We start from the raw sequence: 14,808 nt of genomic DNA, 5'->3' as shown, positions 1-14,808 counted from the left end.
GCACTATCTAAATGCAAATCATTATATAACTAGTTTACTGTATTGGGATTAGTGATAATTACTTGTTTTCAGCTACAGGTACCATTTATACTTGGCCAGTAATGACATTTTCTGGCTCAGGTTCCTATAGATTGTCAAACAGGAGGAATGCTGATGTGCATTCATTCCCATGGCACTGTATGCAAACTGGTTCTGTTGCTGATGTTTCCTGAATGTGAAGATCCAAAAAGACATGCTTTCCTGGAGGAGGGGAAATATTTATGTTTTAAATCGCTTGTAGAAGTTGAGAGTTTTTCTAACAGTTCTCACCTAGACAGGAAGTGTTTTCCCCCAATGATTAGGGGGAAAGGAATGCTGGAGAACATTGAAAGTACTCCCCATATCTCTAAGTATCTCAATGGATGAATGCAGCATGTTTTGTGATAGTGAAGAATGTCCCTGGTCTTGGCTGAATTGACAGATCTCGACAAGAGCAGCAGTGAGGTAACTATATTTGGTCTCTACATTCTTTGAGAAATGACCCTACTGGAAATTCACACTTGTGGACACTGAAAAAGGACACGGTCATATTTGGCTATGATGTATAGCCCAGCAATATTTGCTGTCCACACTCGGACATGAAAAATGGCTACTTGAATGAGATGCTGGAGCTACTGGTGCCTTTAAATGATATACCAGCAGGTGTTATGACTGGTGACTTGAGGCGGAAAATTAAGAGGGCAAAAAATACTCCCACCATTTTCTTCTCCATTAGTAACTTTTAAAATTATTCATGTACATTATGAAATCCCATATATAAACTAAGACAATTCTGCACTGCAAAGAACTTGGCTGGTACAGAGCGGCATTGGCAGAGGCCGGGGCAATTTGACCCATCACCTTCATATTAGGTGTATGGTGCATCCTGACCCCCAGGTAAAGGGAGAAAGTAACTAAAAAAGGAAGAATCTTGTCATCACAAAAGAAGGAACACAATAATTAAATTTATTATTCACAACTCAATACTGTAGAAATATAGGTGTCTTTATTGCACATCTACAATGCATCAGCTTTTTTTTAAAAAAAAACACTAATTTATTGATGCGTTTGGTTTTAGCTTGTTTAAACCTTTGAGATTCATATGTTTTATTTTACTTCCCTCTTGGGGTTTGGTTACATGGGCGCTGGGCAACCTACAGTACCTCAACTAAGTAACCATTAATATTCATGTTGATATTTATGTGTAAGCCTCGACTTGCAGTATCAACAGGCTATTTGACAGTGGGGCCATCACAGCCGAGTCCAATCATGACTTTAATGACTATCATGCATGGGCTGAATAGGGAGTTGATTTCTGCTTGAGCCATGCGACTGCCAATTACAGCATCTATACTGACACCTCAGCCAAGATTAGCTAATTTAGACTGACCCAGGGTTGAATCCAAAAGTGTTTTGCTCCAGATCGCTCTGAGACACATTGGGTAGATTCGTGGAGCCACTAGGAAAGACCTAAACAGTGGTCACTTGAGTGAGTTGCTGTAACGCCACTTTTACTTTGAATACATGCCTCTTCAGGAGAGGAGGGCTAAGGACATTCATCTTTTTTAAGAAAAGAAAGCTAGAACAACAATCTTATATAGGAATTGTAATTTTTAGTAAGTGATGTTCAATTATTCCTTTTTAGATCATGATTTTAAAAAGATGTATTTTGCACCATTTTTTAATTTAGTACCAAAGAATTTTCTTCTACCTAATAGATTAGATGAAAAAAAAAAACAAGGATTTGGGAGGAGATAGCACTGACAATTGCAAGGCTGGTCAATATACAAGAGGGGAGATAATTGTATTTTAGAAATGTGGGATAGAATTCTAGCACACAGAAGATTAGTTAAAACTCTGTGATGCTGTGGCCTTCTCTGCAAAAAGGCCAAAATTGCTTTCTGTGAGAAGATGGATTGCATTTACCATTTATTTTTCTAACCAGTAGGACTGGTGCTAGTTGTCTTTGTGGTTCTCGATTTCTCATTTCCATTCAGCTGCACCTTTTACCCATTGTTGTAGTCCGCATCTGCACCCATTCCAATTACATTGACATTGGCGGCTGTTGTACTGATAAGTTTTTTAAAAAACTACCAAATTATATCTCGGCAGATAAAATCCATCAATATCCTCCACCCTACATTGGGCTCAATTTTGGCCCACCCCTTTTTTCGGCGTACTTACCGGAGATGCGCGGCTTTTCTCCGTTCAGAAATGCACTGAAAAAATTTTTCCCACTTTAGCCGCTGTCCGGCCTCCTTCCTGTGGTCGCGCAGCGTGGCCAGTTGAGTCGGGGGTGGAGTCAGCATCCTGTGCTGAAAACAGTGCCAGGACGTCCCATGCGCAGTGGAGTGTCTGCGCATGCGCAGTAGCTCCTCGCCCTCAACCTCTCCGTGTCTTGCTGCAGCCGCTGTGTGGGAGGGACCCGATGCCGGCCAAATGTTGCTGTGAGTAGGGGTAGTTGATTTGAAGCTTTAATCATCTAGAAATTGCACCGGGAGGCCACTCAGCCCGGGCTAGGGGCGGGCAGGCAGGCGAACTGATGGTGTTTAAAGAGATTAAGGGGAGGGGGGGGCGGGGGAAAAGAGGACGGGGACTTAAGTTTATTAGAATCGTCGCAGGGGCTGTTCTGTGGGTCAACGGCGAGTTGAGACCGAGCGGTGTGGCCTCGATTGCTCTTATTAATCGCTGGTGGTGAGACCCAACACTTAGCGCATTATCCATCGCACCAGGAGGCCATTCGGCCAGGGCTTGGAGCAGGCAGCCAGGAGAACTGATAGAAATTATTCAGGCAAGAGCACTATCAGTTCTCCTGGCTGCCCCTAGCCCTGGCCAAATGGCCTCCCGGTGCAATTGATCCAGTATAATCATTGCAAACGAATAGTTGTTTAAATTAGTTCTGAGATTAGGGCAATTTAACTCAACTATCTTTATTACTTTTATTTTTGTAGTTTAAGCTTCCACGAATGCTTCTGTTGTATAGTAAATTAACTTTGTGAAGTTTGCTATATGACGTGTATAGCTGTTTGATCCTATTCACATTCTTTAGTCATTAAGTTTCTTTATTAATGACCAAATTAAATTTGTCTTTTGAAACTCACTCGGCCAGGGCTAGGGGCGGGCAGGAGAACCGATAGTGCTCCAGCCTGGATGATTTCTATCAGTTCTCCTGCCCGCCCACCCCTAGCCCTGGCCCTGTGGCCTCCCGGTGCGATCGATCTCTTAGAAATCCCTCCGAGAGGCCACCCGGCCAGGTTGGGCGGGCAGGAGAACTGCTGGTGCTCCTGCCTGGATGATTTCTATCAGTTCTCCTGCCCGCCCCTAGCCCAGGCCGAGTGGCCTCCCGCACCAGCCGGCCAGTTACCTTCCCGGGCTGAGTTTTAAGATGAAGGTAGGACTTATTTGTTAATGAATGCTTATTACTTTTTGTTTCCAAGGTGTAGTGCTTTGTAAATGTTGGTGCTTTAGGTGCAGGTCCTCTCTGCTTCCCTTCCCTTCCCTCCCCTGTCCCAGGCCGAGTGGCCTCCGATATACCTACCTGCACTGACTTCTTAACTCTCCAAGGGTTTTCTGAAGTGGCCACATACGCTGGCCTAAGTAGCTAAGTAGATTTGGAGTAACTATTAGCTGGCCTAAATGGGAAGAACTGGCATAGGTGGCTGGTAACGCCTTCTTTTGAGAAAAAAAAAACTAATCTAAAAAAAATCCTAACTAACTCACTTACACTGGTGCAAATTGAATGTGCAAAATGGGGATTTTTAAGTTGCACCAGAAAAACCCAGGTTACTCCAAAGAAAACTGATCAACTCTTGGCCAAAATTGAGCCCAATTCTCACTGTTGAAATCAGCACGTATTGTGTGTATAGTCTCTTCTTCCAAGTTCATTCCTTGGATCTCAAAACTCTGGAATTCCTTAGAATTTTCCATCTTTCTTTCCTTCGACAATCTTCAGGCTTCTAACCCAAGCTTGGCATCACTTAAACACTGCGTCCTGATGTACCTTGCTACCTTTTACTTTTTCCATCTTTGCTCTACCTTGCACTATGGGCCTTGATCTTTCTACCTAGTTTTGCAAATTATTTTTAATGATTTAACAGTGATAATCTTACAGGAGCTGCTTAATATACAGTCCTTTCAGAACTAGTTAGAATGGTGTTCAAATGGATAATGCATATTAATAATTCATAACATTTGAAAATAGAGAGTACACACATTAGATGCAATGGATAAGAGAAAATAAACTACTGAGTTTTATATTGGCACTGCAATGTGCACCATAATGCTAAGATTTCAAATGCCATTCTGTAGTAACTTAAAGCTGAGGCAGACATGAACTTTAATTTATAGGTTATCTTGTGTGGGGTTTTTTGGTTACTTTTTATATTTTTATGTTGATTCATAATATCTCTACTTGAAAATAATTTAACTGGGATTTTGGTTGCATAACTAATGACGACTACAACAGAGACTTTTGCATGAGTCACTTTGAGTGGTGTACTTTTCATTACATTTTCCTCCTCATACAATAGGAGTCATCCAAGGTTGTCATAGGGAAAATCACAAGATTCTTTTTCAAAATGTTATAAACAAGCTGGCATCCTCCCTATTCTATTTCTAGGTGCCTCCCCAAGCTGCTATGTATTTCTTTTTCACATTTCAGAGAGCTGCTCCTCTCTGCTGTTTCAACCTAATTCGATTTTTTGGGAATCTTTGGGAGGAATTTTAACATGGGTGTGCAGGTGGGAGGTTAAGTGGGCAAAAATTCCAAGCTCATCGGGCTCCAACCCACCCATTTCTAGGTTTTACTGAGGCGGGACAAGGGACGGGCAGCCAACCCACTCCCAGGAGGCAGGTTAGTATTTTAGAGATATAAATGAGGCTGGAAAATTTACTGCTGGGTAGGCGGGAGACCCGGCAGCTGCAGCGAGGTAAATACAGCCTCTGGGAGCACTTCTTGTGGTGCAGGAGAGCAGGAGTGCTTCCTCCCAGCCCCCTAGCATCCCCACTATCATATCCTCTCTCTTCCCCATTCTCTCTCTCCTCCTCCCCCCACCCCCCCCCAGGATTGGTCCTGTGGCTCCTCTGGAGTGCTCCCCACCTGACAGGATCCCAAGCCTGTCAGCAAGCCAGAAAGATCGTATTCATGATCCCTGCTCCAGGATGTATTTTAGATTGACCATTGGTGCTGAATCCACTCATTATTTCATTGACAAAGGGATGCTTTTCTCTGAATTGGCTCATTATCTGTTCAAGAGCTGGATCTTTTCCCACTTAGGAAGCCTGTTCACCTAACTATTGAACATAAGGCTGCTACCCAAAGGTATTTTACCATCTGTAGTAGGAACATGTTTCTGATCCATTGCTATGCAGGATTCTGGATATGTTTGCAGAACTTTGGCTGGAAGTCAAGTTCCACCAGGTGCATACTACACTTTGCATTTTTCATATTTTCCTTTAAAAGGGACTGTTGGGTAACAACATGCTATTTGTGCTTCAGGGGGGAAATCATCACAATTCAAGCCAATTCATCATTCACCTGCAGCTCCTTGGCATTTGAATCAAATTTTCCATAAACCTATGTATTCTTCTGAAATATCACATTCTTGTGAGTTAAAGTTCCTTGACAGAAACTGCACTCTTGGTCTCGCCATGATGAGTCATTGAGTTCTAAGTCAACTGGTAATTGGAATGCCAGACGATCCTTAGACTCTCTCATTAAATTGCTTGGAAGATAGTACCCTGTATCAGAATTTAATTTAGAACAGGAAGTTACAATCCATCTTTCTATCTCCATTTAATAGTCGTTCCATTATGTGAGTGACAAACAAATTCTGTCTCAGTACACACTGTCATTTCAAGGCTAAAATTGACTTGTTTCTTCAATGGTCCTATTTCCTTCTCCAGGCCACTGTTATGTTCCTCTGGCTGCCGATTGGAATAGTGGTCTCGGAAGAGGCTATAGGCTTTTCTTCCATCAGTGGCTGCAGGTAATTAGTGCAAAACTAATGAAGGGAGTATTAATGGAGGGGTAAACGTTTGCTCATGCAGATTTTTGGCAGGTAGAGTCTTGCGGATTGAATAGTGGCAAGGAGTTCATCCAAGGTGAGCATTCCAAGTAGCCGTCGCAATGGTGTGTTTGAGTATGAATCATTGGAATTATTTGTACATCGACTGTGTTCATTTTAAAAAAAACATGTTTCTCTTATTCTACAGCTGTGCCTCATCTTAACACTGTGTGCAGCCTTTTGGGTAGGTACCAGTTACAGTATCCCTTTTTTGCGCCAATGTAGAATGTCATTAGACTAAGAATAAAACTCTGCATAGGTCCCCCAATTGCCTAGTGCATAAATCCATAAACCTTTGTCGTACTGTACTAAGCTATATGGATCAGAAGATCCCAATTCAACCTTTGGTTTGTGCTGAGTTGGCTGATTTCAGTTGGCTTTAGTGACCCTGAGCTTGGGGGTAGGCGGGAAAGTGAAATCAGTCAGGATTGCGCCTCCTGCTCACCTGTCAGGTGATGCATGGGTTGTTAGTTTTCACTCTTCAAACTCTTAAATGAAGAACAGCCACTTCATCAAGGACTGATATGTACATGGAACCGTAACCCAGCGAGTGTTGGAATGCATGTTTGTAACTCGACTGTTGTTTCCTGATTGATTTACTGCTGTTACACTGACCACTTAAATTTTTTGAAACATTATAAGCTGGTTCTGTAACCCTTGCCTAACAAAAACTATCAATTTCAGTTTTGAAATTTTCAATTGACCTAGCCTCAGCAGCTTTTGGGAGAGACAGTTGCAGATTTCCATTACCCTTTGTGTGAAGAAGTTGCTCTGGCATCACCACTGAGTGAAGATGTAGCTCTAATTTTAAGGTTATGCCCCCTTTGTTTTGGACTTGGTCATTATAGTGACATGTCTAAATAAAAATGACCCTTTTCTTGAATCTGCATTGGTGAAATTCAGAAGGTAGACATTGCTTAAATATGCTTCATGTTAAAATTGGTGTAACTGTAACATTATGTATTTGCAAAATCAAATCATACAACTGGATTGTGTTGATTGTCACTATGTCCATGGACAGTGCACAGTGTACCTGCTTGACATCCATGTGTAGCATGCAAGATCACAGGGGTAATGTACAGGCCTCTAGTCTGTTTACTTTTTAGATCACTTTTTCTGTCTGGTTTTGTTCCATTTTTGTCCATTGCATAATCCTGCAACATGATTTTCTGATTTTTTTTTTTAATTCAACATTTTTGATGTAAACTGAAGTGGCCAATAAAATGGCTTGTGTGGTTTTTTTGTTATGGCTGTCGGCTAATTATTAATTATCTATATGTTGAATATATTTAACCCCTTAAAAAGGCAGGGCAGTCAAATGGCTTTTTTTCTTTCAGTGGCACAAAAAAGGACTCGCCCTTGTCTTCTGTATATTGCAGTTCCTGGCAACAACTTGGTAAGACTCATCGTGCTGAACCTAATTTAAACAAAAAGTACTCCCATGCTTGTCTGTTATCACTTGACTATTGTAACTGTTAAATCTGCAATGCATGGTCAGATGCTGGAAAGCTGCAACCACTGCAGTCACATGCCTTTTAAATCTCAGGTGACTTACTGTTCCACCATTCAATTTGTACTAATTACAAAGACATTCCCTGATGGCGTTCTTGCATTTAATTTTTTAACCATTTTTACTATTGGTATTTTTGGTTTCTGTGTTTCAGATTAGTCACATAGGTGAGCCCTAGTCCCAGACAGTGTTTCTACTTGCCCTGACGTGCAATTTTCAAAGCATGCTCAGGAAAAAAACAAAGAACGTTTCATGCAATTACTTCAGCCTCCATGGGATCTCTTCTCCTCCTCAAGAAGCAGCAGAATAACATGACACTAGACCTACTTTAGGCTTTAACTGTCGAGACTAATTTATTAAACAGTAATGAAATAAACGAATAATAGCAGTAACAGTTACAGAATAGCAGTTAAACTTAACCAGCTACTCATTGTGATAGAAAATAAATAATTCACAACTTTTATGTTCTGTTAAATTTTAATTTTTTTTTGCAGTTTCTAGAGTCCCTTTGTCTCGCCACCTCTGAAAGTATCCATTTTAGCTCAGGTGACAGTAGAAACAACAATTTGCATCTTTATAGCGCCTTCAACATAGTGCTCCAGTGAAGCGCCTTGGGATGTTTTACTATCAAACAAAAATTGACATCGAGCCACATGAGATATTGGGTCAAAAAAGCTTGGTCAAAGAGGTAGGTTGTAAGGAGTGTATTGAAGGAGGAGAGAGAGGTTGATGGAGGAATTTCTAGAGCTTAGAGCCTAGGCAGCTGAAGGCACGGCCACCAATGGTGGAGCGATTAAAATCAGCAATGCGCAAGAGGCCAGAATTAAAAACAAGGATGAGAATTTTAAAATTGAGGCATTGGCGGACCAGGAGCTAGTGTAGGTCAACGAGCACCAGAATAATGAACGGGACTTGGTGCAAGCTAGGATACAGGCAGCAGAGTTTTGGATGTGTTCAAGTTTATAGAGGGTGGAAGAAGGGAAACCTGCCAGCAGTGTGTTGGAATAGTCAAGTAACAAAGGCATGGATGCGGGTTTCAGCAGCAGATGAGCTGAGGCAGGGGCGGAGTCGGGTGATGTTATGGAGGTGCAAGTAGGCGGTCTTGGCGCTGTATGGATTTGTGGTCGGAAGCTCGTCTCTGCGTCAAATACGATACCTAGGTTGCAAACAGTCTGGTTCAATCTCAGACAGTTGCCAGGGAGAGGGATGGAGTCGGTGGGTAGGAAACGGAGTTTGGGCTGGAAACAAAGACAATGGCTTCAGTCTTTCCAAGATTTAGTTAGAAATTCCTGCTCATCCAGTACTGGATGTTGGCCAAGCAGTGTGACAAATGAGGGAAAGTGGCGGGGTCGAGAGAGGCAATGCTGAAGTAGAGCTGGATGTCATCAGCGTACGTGTGGAACCTGACATTGTGTTTTCGGATGATGTTGTCCAGGGGACAGCATGTAGATGAGAAATAGGAGGGGGCCAAGGATAGATTGTTGGGGGACTCCAGAGGTAATGGTGCAGGAGCAGGAAGAGAAGTCATTGCAGGAGATTCTCTGGCTACGACTGGATAGATAAGAATGAAACCAGACGAGTGCTGTCTCACCCAACTGGATGACTGGAGAAGCATTGGAGGAGGATGGTATGGTGAACCATGTCAAAGGCTGCAGACAGGTCAAGGAGGGATTGTTTAGCACAGTCACCATCACATAGGATGTCATTTGTGACTTTGATAAGGGTGTTTCAGTATTCTGGCAGGGGCAGAAACCTCATTGGAGGAATTCAAGCATGGACGCTCCCAGTGTCTCTGACTACTATGTGTGCATAACTGTGTCCAGATGCAGCTCCTGACAGAGACCGCATTGCGGCACTGGAGCATCCGCGATGCCGAGGATGTCATGAATAGCACGTTTAGTGAGTTGGTCACATTACAGATAAAGGTTACTCAGGCAGATAGAGAATGGGTGACCATCAGGCAGAGCAGTGGAAGGGAGTGAGTGCAGGGGTCCCCTGTGGTCATCTCCCTCCAAAACAGATACACCGTTTTGGGTACTGTTGGGGGAGATGACTCATCAGGGGAAGGCAGCAGCAGCCGCCAAGTTCATGGCACCATGGGTGGCTCTGCTGAACAGGAGGGCAGGAAAAAGAGTGGGAGAGCGAGAGTGATAGGAGATTCTATTGTAAGAGGAACAAATAGGCGATTCTGCAACCGTAAACAAGACTCCAGGATGGTATGTTTCCTCCCTGGTGCAAGGATCAAGGATATCTCGGAGCGGCTGCAGCGCATTCTGGAGGGGGAGGGGGAACAGCCAGCTGTCGTGGTGCATATAGGTACCAACGATATAGGTAAAAACGGGATGAGGTCTTACAAGCTGAATTTAGGGAGCTAGGAGTTAAATTAAAAAGGAGGACCTCAAAGGTAGTAATCTCAGGATTGCTACCAGTGCCACGTTCTAGTCAGAGTAGGAATTGCAGGATACTTCAGATGAATATGTGGCTTAAGGAATGGTGCAAGGAGGAGGGATTCAAATTCCTGGGGCATTGGAAACGTTTCTGGGGAGGTGGGACTAGTACAAACCGGACTGTCTGCACCTGGGCAGGACCGGAATCTATGTCCTAGGTGGAGTGTTTGCTAGTGCTGTTGGGGAGGGGTTAAACTAATATGGCAAGGGGATGGGAACTTATGCAGGGAGGCAGAGGGAAGTAAAAAGGGGGGCAGAAGCAAAAGGTAGGAAGGAGAAAAGCAAGAGTGGAGGGCAGAGAAATCGAGGGCAAAAATCAAAAAGGGCCACATTACAACAAAATTCTAAAAGGACAAAGTGTGTTTTAAAAAAAACAAGCCTGAAGGCTCTGAGTCTCAATGCTAGGAACATTCGTAATAAGGTGGACGAATTAACTGCGCAGATAGCTGTTAACAGATATGATGTAATTGGGATTGCAGAGACATGGCTCCGGGGTAACCAAGGCTGGGAACTCAAAATCCAGGCGTATTCAATATTCAGGAAGGAAAAGGAGCGTTGCTGGTTAAAGAGGAGGTTAACGCAATGGTAAGAAAGGACACTAGCTTGGATGATGTGGAATCTATATGGGTAGAGCTGCGAACACCAAAGGGCAGAAAACAGTGGGAGTTGTGTACAGACCACCAAACAGTAGTAGGGAGGTTGGGGATGGCATCAAACAGGAAATTAGGGACGCGTGCAATAAAGGTACAGCTATCATGGGTGACTTTAACCTACATATTGATTGGGCTAACCAAACTGGTAGCAATACTGTGGAGGAGGATTTCCTGGAGTGTATAAGGGATGGTTTTCTAGACCAATATGTCGAGGAACCAACTAGAGAGCAGGCCATCCCAGACTGGGTCTTATGCAACGAGAGAGGATTAATTAGCAATCTGGTCGTGCGTGGCCCCTTGGGAAAGAATGACCATAATATGGTAGAATTCTTCATTTAAGATGGAGAACGGCACAGTTAATTCAGAGACTAGGGTCCTGAACTTAAAAAAAGGAAACTTCGATGATTTGAGATGTGATTTGGCTAGGATCGACTGGCGAATAATACTTAAAGGGTTTACAAAGGTGGATAGGCAATGGCAGACATTTAAAGATCATATGGATGAATTACAACTATTGTACATCCCTGTCTGGCGTTAAAATAAAACATGAAAGGTGGCTCAACCGTGGCTAACAAGGGAAATTAGGGATAGTGTTAAATCCAAGGAAGAGGCATATAAATTGGCCAGAAAAAGCAGCAAACCTGAAGTCTGGGAGAAATTTAGAATTCAGCAGAGGAGGACAAAGGGTTTAATTAGGAGGGGGAAAATAGAGTATGAGAGGAAGCTTGCAGGGAACATAAAAACTGACTGCAAAAGCTTCTATAGATATGTGAAGAGAAAAAGATTAGTGAAGACTAATGTAGGTCCCTTGCAGTCAGAATCAGGTGAATTCATAATGGGGAACAAGGAAATGGCAGACCAATTGAACAAATACTTTGGTTCTGTCTTCACTAAGGAAGACACGAATAACCTCCCGAAAATACTAGGGGACCGAGGGTCCAGCGAGAACGAGGAACTGAGGGAAATCCTTATTAGTCAGGAAATGGTGTTAGGGAAACTGATGGGACTGAAGGCCGATAAATCTCCAGGGCCTGATAGTCTGCATCCCAGAGTACTTAAGGAAGTGGCACTAGAAATAGTAGATGCATTGGTGGTCATTTTCCAACATTCCATGGACTCTGGATCAGTACCTGTGGACTGGAGGATAGCTAATGTAACCCCACTTTTTTTTTTTAAAAAAAGGAGGGAGAGAGAAAACAGGGAATTGTAGACCGGTTAGCCTGACATCGGTGGTGGGGAAAATGCTGGAATTAATTATTAAAGATGAAATAGCAGTGCATTTGGAAAGCAGTGACAGGATCGGTCCAAGTCAGCATGGATTTACGAAAGGAAAATCATGCTTGACAAATCTAGAGTTTTTTGAGGATGTAACTAGTAGAGTGGATCAGGGAGAACCAGTGGATGTGGTGTATTTGGACTTTCAAAAGGCTTTTGACAAGGTCCCACAAGAGATTAGTGTGCAAAATTAAGGCACATGGGATTGGGGATAATGTTTTGACGTAGATAGAGAACTGGTTGGCAGACAAGAAGCAAAGAGTGGGAATAAACGGGTCCTTTTCAGAATGGCAGGCAGTGACTAGTGGGGTGCCGCAAGGTTCAGTGCTGGGACCCCAGCTATTTACAGTATACATTAATGATTTAGATGAAGGAATTGAATGTAATATCTCCAAGTTTGCAGATGACTCTTGCCTGGGTGGCAGTGTGAGCTGTGAGGAGGATGCTAAGAGGCTGCAGTGTGACTTGGACAGGTTAGGTGAATTGGCAAATGTATGGCAGATGCAGTATAATATGGATAATTGTGAGGTTATCCACTTTGGTGGCAAAAACAGGAAGGCAGAATATTATCTGAATGGTGACAACTAGTAAGAGGGGAGGTGCAACGAGACCTGGGTGTCATGGTACATCAGTCACTGAAGGTAGGCATGTAGGTACAGCAGGCAGTAAAGAAAACAAATGGCAGGCTGCCTTCATAGCGAGAGGATTTGAGTATAGGAGCAGGGAGGTCTTACTGCAGTTGTACAGGGCCTTGGTGAGACCACACCTTGAGTATTGTGTGCAGTTTTGGTCTCTTAATCTGAGAAAGGAAGTGCTTGCTATTGAGGGAATGCAGCGAAGGTTCACCAGACTAATTCCCAGGATGGCAGGACTGACATATGAGGAAAGACTGGATCGACTAGGCTTATATTCACTGCAATTTAGAAGAATGAGAGGGGATCTCATAGAAACATATAAAATTATGACAGGACTGGACAGGTTAGATGCAGGAAGAATGTTGGGGAAGTCCAGAACCAGGGGTCACAGTCTAAGGATAAGCGGTAAGACATATAGGACCGAGATGAGGAGAAAATTTTTCACCCAGAGTGGTGAACCTGTGGAATTCTCTACCACAGAAAGTTGTTGAGTCCAGTTTGTTGGATCTATTCAAGAGGGAGTTAGATGTGGCCTTTACGGCTAAGGGGATCAGGAGGTATGGAGAGAAGGCAGGAGTACTGAAGTTGCATGATCAGCCATGATCATATTGAATGGCGGTGCAGGCTTGAGGGGCCAAATGGCCTGCTCCTGCACCTATTTTCTATGTTTCTATGACTTCTGGAACGATGGGAACGGGTTTGGGAGGCGACAGCACATTCAAGGACTTTGGAGAGGAAAGGGAGGTTGGACATGGGGCAGTAGTTTGCAAGGACAGAGGAGTCAAGGGTGGGTGAAACACTACAATTGGGTAGTGTAGGAAATATCTGTCAGGTTCCCCACTTACTAATGCAATCTAGTGATCCCTGCTATGTGAGAGCGTTTGGATGAGACGGGATAGGTTTGGCTGTGATTTCCCCATGGTAAAATAACTTTTCAGAACTCACTGGGCTCATATGAAGAATCGCCACATGACTGAGGTACTCTGGAGTGATTGGCATTGTAGGAATTGTACATCCCTTGGAGCAGAGGGGGGAAATTAGCTAAGAATATAAGAATGTTCTAAAAAGATAGGTAGGTGAAGCTAGATGAATGAGATGTGTATTGGTAAGGCAAGATATTGTGGCCTAAAGGGAGATGACCAAAACAATCTGAATAACCATAAGGACAACAAGATAGCAACTGCTGTCTGCTGTCAGCCAGTAGCTGAAGCAGAGCAGGTTGATAACTATTTTGAGAAGTAAAAGAAGCAGCAGGAAATTGTAGTATTAATCAGGGTTACAATGTTCCAGTGGTAATATTATCAGGGATAACCAAAAGGGTAGAATGAAGGTGCAACCAATGTCATATGGTTAATCAGTGACTGTTTCTTAACTCAATAGTTAGTACAGTCTAAAGCCATGAAATTGGTGGACATGGTGAGTGGTTTAGTTCATGCCAAATTCTATTCTCCACAAAAGTAGTCAGTGCTCCAAAGAATTATTACTGGATCCACACCACAAATTACTGGCACTTCACCAAACCTTTGTACTTGATAGAAATATAAGAGCTGCTACAGCCTCACTGTTACATTTTGAATCGATCCAAAAATTTCACACACTGCTATAATCTTCATGCACTGCTTGCCCCCTGTGAAGCACCTTGGGATATTTTACTATGTAAATCATCATCATCATCATCATCATAGGCAGTCCCTCGGAATCGAGGAAGACTTGCTACCACTCCTGAACTGAGTTCTTTGGTGGCTAAACAATCTAATACGAGAGCCATAGACTCTGTCACAGGTGAGACAGATAGTCGTTGAGGGAAGGAGTGGTTGGGACTGGTTTGCCGCACACTCTTTCCGCTGCCTGCGCTTGGTTTCTGCATGCTCTCGGCGTTGAGACTCGTGGTGCTCAGCGGTCTCTCAGATGCACTCCCTCCACTTAGGGCAGTCTTGGGCTAGGGTCTCCCAGCTGTCTGGGGATGTCGCACTATATCAGGGAGGCTTTGAGGGTGTCCTTGTAGCGTTTCCGCTGCCCACCTTTGGCTCGTTTGCCGTGAAGGAGCTCCGAGTAGAGCACTTGCTTTGGGAGTCTCGTGTCTGGCATGTGGACAATGTGGCCTGACCAGCGGAGCTGATCGAGTGTGGTCAGTGCTTCAATGCTGGGGATGTTAACCTGGACGAGGATGCTGATGTTGGTGCGCTTGTCCTCCCAGGGGATTTG

General features: G+C 43.5%; 1 protein-coding gene across 1 annotated transcript in view; it reads left to right on the top strand.

Moving 5' to 3' along the window:
* Window positions 1-14,808, top strand: part of sft2d1 (SFT2 domain containing 1) — a 143,113-nt gene that overhangs the window by 117,050 nt on the left and 11,255 nt on the right. The window contains exons 5-6 of the mRNA XM_070889664.1: window positions 6,232-6,267; window positions 7,421-7,479. Coding sequence (XP_070745765.1) covers window positions 6,232-6,267; window positions 7,421-7,479 — 95 coding nt within the window. The remainder of the gene's footprint in view (window positions 1-6,231; window positions 6,268-7,420; window positions 7,480-14,808) is intronic.

This window comes from Pristiophorus japonicus, chromosome 9 (assembly GCF_044704955.1).
Source record: "Pristiophorus japonicus isolate sPriJap1 chromosome 9, sPriJap1.hap1, whole genome shotgun sequence".
Classification (NCBI taxonomy): domain Eukaryota; kingdom Metazoa; phylum Chordata; class Chondrichthyes; family Pristiophoridae; genus Pristiophorus; species Pristiophorus japonicus.
The sequence above is the reverse complement of the archived record's forward strand: the minus strand, read 5'-3'. Positions and strand labels throughout refer to the sequence as shown.